Source organism: Cyprinodon variegatus, unplaced genomic scaffold (assembly GCF_000732505.1).
Source record: "Cyprinodon variegatus isolate N-32 unplaced genomic scaffold, C_variegatus-1.0 Scaffold1144, whole genome shotgun sequence".
Taxonomy (NCBI): domain Eukaryota; kingdom Metazoa; phylum Chordata; class Actinopteri; order Cyprinodontiformes; family Cyprinodontidae; genus Cyprinodon; species Cyprinodon variegatus.
The window spans coordinates 148,640-152,506 of record NW_015151597.1 but is presented as its reverse complement, the minus strand read 5'-3'; the positions used below and the strand labels follow the sequence as shown (position 1 = coordinate 152,506).

The window sequence follows — 3,867 nt, the reverse complement described above, 5'->3', positions numbered from 1 at the left end:
TTTGCGAGCGCAAATTACTGCACGCAAAATTGGATCTTGATAAATCCGGCCCTCTGTGTATACAAAATGCAAATAAAAGTTGTCTAAGTCTAAATCTTAGAATTAAATTCAATATGAAACTGTAAATTATGTTTACCTTTTAAAATATGAACGTGCATGTTCGTAACTTTTTAACTTTCATCATGTGGAAAAATCTTTTAGATAACTTTTGTTTTGTTCTATACTTTTGTCTTTTAGTTCTTGGCACTAGCAACAGCCCTCTACTCCTCCTATGCCCAGGACTCTACAGCTACACCTCTGCATGGCAACTTTAGGAAACCACAGCTTGTTGACAGCCGAGTTGTCCTGGTGTCTTTTAAGGAAGGTAAAAATGCATTTGATTAAAATAAATATGAGAAAAGTAATAAAACAGCTTTAGGTTATTTCTCTATAAAATAAAGGACTGCATCGCTGGCTTTGGCATCATTTGCTTGTTTTATGCTAAGATTATTAAATATATTATTTAAGCTTTTAATTGAAGCGTTTCACATTTTATAACATATGAGCCATGTTGGGGTATGAATGCGCATGTTGTTTTCATTTTCAGCAATTTTATTTCACGGCAAAGCTTTTCTACTGGCAAATTTTGAAATCCCTTGCTTTTAACTTTGCTCAGAGACATTTTGCATTTCACAGCCCGCCCTCTTTCTGCATTGCTATCAGCACCACTGTTGCATGGCAGAACTAAAAAACAGCATCAATACAAGGAAGGAAAGTTTAACAATTTTGGCTCTGTGTCTGACGCAGGCAGAGGACTGCATGGTACTCTTACAGTCTCACCTCCATTTAAGAGGAAGCAAGTTGTCCATCAGCTGTTGGCAGGGGACCTTGCAGACTTGGCAGACGAGGGGCTGTATCAGCTCCTACCAAGTGGTTCACAGACAGTCCGGGCTGGCAACAGGAAAGATACCATGAGCCAGCTGAGTGTGACTCTGGCCAAACCAAAACAACAAACTAAGAATCCATCTCTTCGGAAAAGTCAGACCAACCGCTTTGTTGGAAAGCTTGGAATGGAGGAAAACACTCTATGCTTCACTTCACTGGAGCATCAGCTCAGACAGTCCCATGCTGAAAGTGAGCTGAGCAGAATTCTCAGAGACTTAATTTACCCAGAGCTCAACCTCAAGAGCTACTTGGACTGTAAGTCAGACTTAGCTCTCCCTACCATCAGACACATTCTCAGCAGACGTCCAACTGATGAAGCTTTGGAGCTGGACCGCTCTCTGACAAAAGCCCTCATGAATCCAAGGAAGACTTCCCCTGCAACTAAAGACAGGGGGTCAAGGACAAAACATGGCAGCGTATCTGTGCAGCAGAAACCTCTTAGTCGACGTCATCCACATCCATGGCTTTTGCCAATGGAGTGGGAAGACTAGAGAGTCTCTGAACGTAGCTCACACAGTCATTTTTGCAGCCATCAACAATAGTGTTCAACAACAGACTCATTTTGACCCCTCCCCTCTGCTTTGTGTCATGTAATAAATGACCATTTACTATGTTAATTTATTACATTATTATAGATGTATAACTGGTTGGTAATTTGTTGTATTTTCATATCAACATTTTGGATACGGTTTACAGAATATGTCTGGCTAACACTTGCTATTAAGTCCAAAGCTAATTATAGTAGATGGGGTCTAATAACCTGACATATGGACTTGTGTACAAACTCTTGTTGAATGCAACATTTCTTTGGTTTAATGACTTTGAACCTGTATTTGTAAAGACAGTATATAGAGATGCTTTTGGAGCTTTTGCACTTGATGTAACTTCTTTGTGTTCCCTTGCATTTTTAAATTATTTTTAGTTTCTTCTTTCCTGCAAGGAAGTAAATGTCAGGCAGTGGAGAGTTTTTGTCAATAAAATCACAATACTAGAATAAAATATTGATAAACTGTCTCCTTATTTTAATATTGATCTCTAAATCAAAAAGCAGAATGTACAGAGACAGATTAAGACAGATTAGGGGGCATCCCCAAGGGGATGGGTCAAATGCAGAGGTGATTTTCTTCAATGTGAGATCAATAAAGTTCAATTAAATATATATTTAAAAAAATCACTGTTCCAGTTTGAATACTTTAAGTTACACTGTGTCAAACAACAATGTTCATGTCCCTTTAACTTTCTAAATTTTGTCATGTTAAAGTCGTTAAATGTGTCCATCTCTGTTAAAGCTCATGCAGCAGATTGTATTGCATTTTTTAAACTAAATGAATCAAAATAATGAGTGAGGATAGATAACTGGTACCAATGAGTTTATTCTTTGATGACGGTTGTTTTTTATTTTTATTTTATGCTTACTTTTTTCCCTGTTTCTTCCGGCCCTCAGATGACTCTTTTTGGATAAACAATGGTATGTTGATTTTATATGTTTAGTTTTTTTTAAATATCATATCTGGTGTTGAATTCAACACATTGAAAAGCCTACATGAAAGTTCTGCTGTGGATTTTATACAGAAAGTTACAGATAGGATTTACCCCTAAGCTTTCTAATAATAAACATCCTTGTTTTAATTCAGGTAAAAATCTAAAATATAATATGTAGCTTTATAAAAATTACACAGACCTCTCTGCTTCTGTTGCTCTCTGCTCTTCAGGTTTGCTGGTTCCCATATTGGTGGGCTGTTCCATACTGGGAGTTATTCTTATTGCGGCTTTAATATGCTTCCTGTTAAGGCAAAAAAGGTAAGTAAAGGGCAACAAAATAAATAAACAATATGCTTACTAAGATATATATTTTTTTTGTTTTTACTTCAATTATTCCAATTATTACCTTAAAGCATTTGCAAACGAATTCAGACCTGGTGTGCCTTGAACTCTAGTAAAATGTATGGATCAAAATTGACCAAAATGTACACTTTTAGGGATAAACCATTTACAAATACAGTATGCTTGAAGGTTTACATACCTTCCTATTGAAGAAACTAATAACTAATAACACTAGTAATTCAAATAACACAAAGCTGAAGAGAGTAAATAGAAATAAAAATGTAAAAAATTATTTTGTAAAAATAAAACACTAATTTTTGAATTTGAAAACTAATGTAACAGACATATTAAATTACTTTATTGTAGGGATTTTTTTTTTTAAAGCTGAGCAAACTTTATTTCTTAACATGAAAAAGGAATCAAACAGTAAAAAAAATTTGCTAACATACACAGGATTTCTATAACAAGATAAACAGCAAAAGAAATTGGAACTAAACGTGTGAGAGGAGATAAGGTAAAACAGACGAGAACAATTAAAAATGTGTAACGCCTGTCTGGCGATGTGGCAATAAGAGTAATTGTCTTGATGCCAAAAAGAGCCCAACAGATTTTACTTTCACAAGTGGAGCAGTACGGCCATCGCCATAGTGTTCCGCTTGATTTATGCATATAAATAGCTTTATTATCACTCATGCAGAGAGTATTACAGATTATATGGACACAGCAATGTAAGTAGAACAGGAAAAGAAAAACAGAAAAAAAGGAGAAAAGATTAAAGAAAGAGGAGATAAAAAGATTAAGATAAAACATAATAATGTGTAACATTTTTTACATTTTAAAGAAATTTGATGGAGCAAATGTTATGATTAAAACAACCCAATTAAAAACAGGAATGAAACAGATAACATCAGTAAAACAAACAAACAAACAAAAAAAAAACAGATGACCAATCATCAATGCATCCATTCATCTGTCTTTCTTTGCTGCTAGAAAGAAATTGGTCAAATATACAAATATTACATGAAAATTGTTAGATATTTAGCTTCAAAAATATCAGTTTGAGATGCAGACAACACCAGCATAACACCTGTTTAATATCCATCCATCCATCCATCCATC

General features: G+C 34.9%; 1 protein-coding gene across 1 annotated transcript in view; it reads left to right on the top strand.

Annotated features, from left to right (window-relative positions):
- ca12 (carbonic anhydrase XII) overlaps nucleotides 1-2,053 on the top strand; it is a 12,573-nt gene extending 10,520 nt beyond the window's left edge. The window contains exons 8-9 of the mRNA XM_015400752.1: nucleotides 238-364; nucleotides 787-2,053. Of these exons, the coding sequence (XP_015256238.1) occupies nucleotides 238-364; nucleotides 787-1,415 (756 nt within the window). The 3' untranslated portion in view covers nucleotides 1,416-2,053. The remainder of the gene's footprint in view (nucleotides 1-237; nucleotides 365-786) is intronic.
- The last annotated feature ends 1,814 nt before the right edge of the window (nucleotides 2,054-3,867 follow it).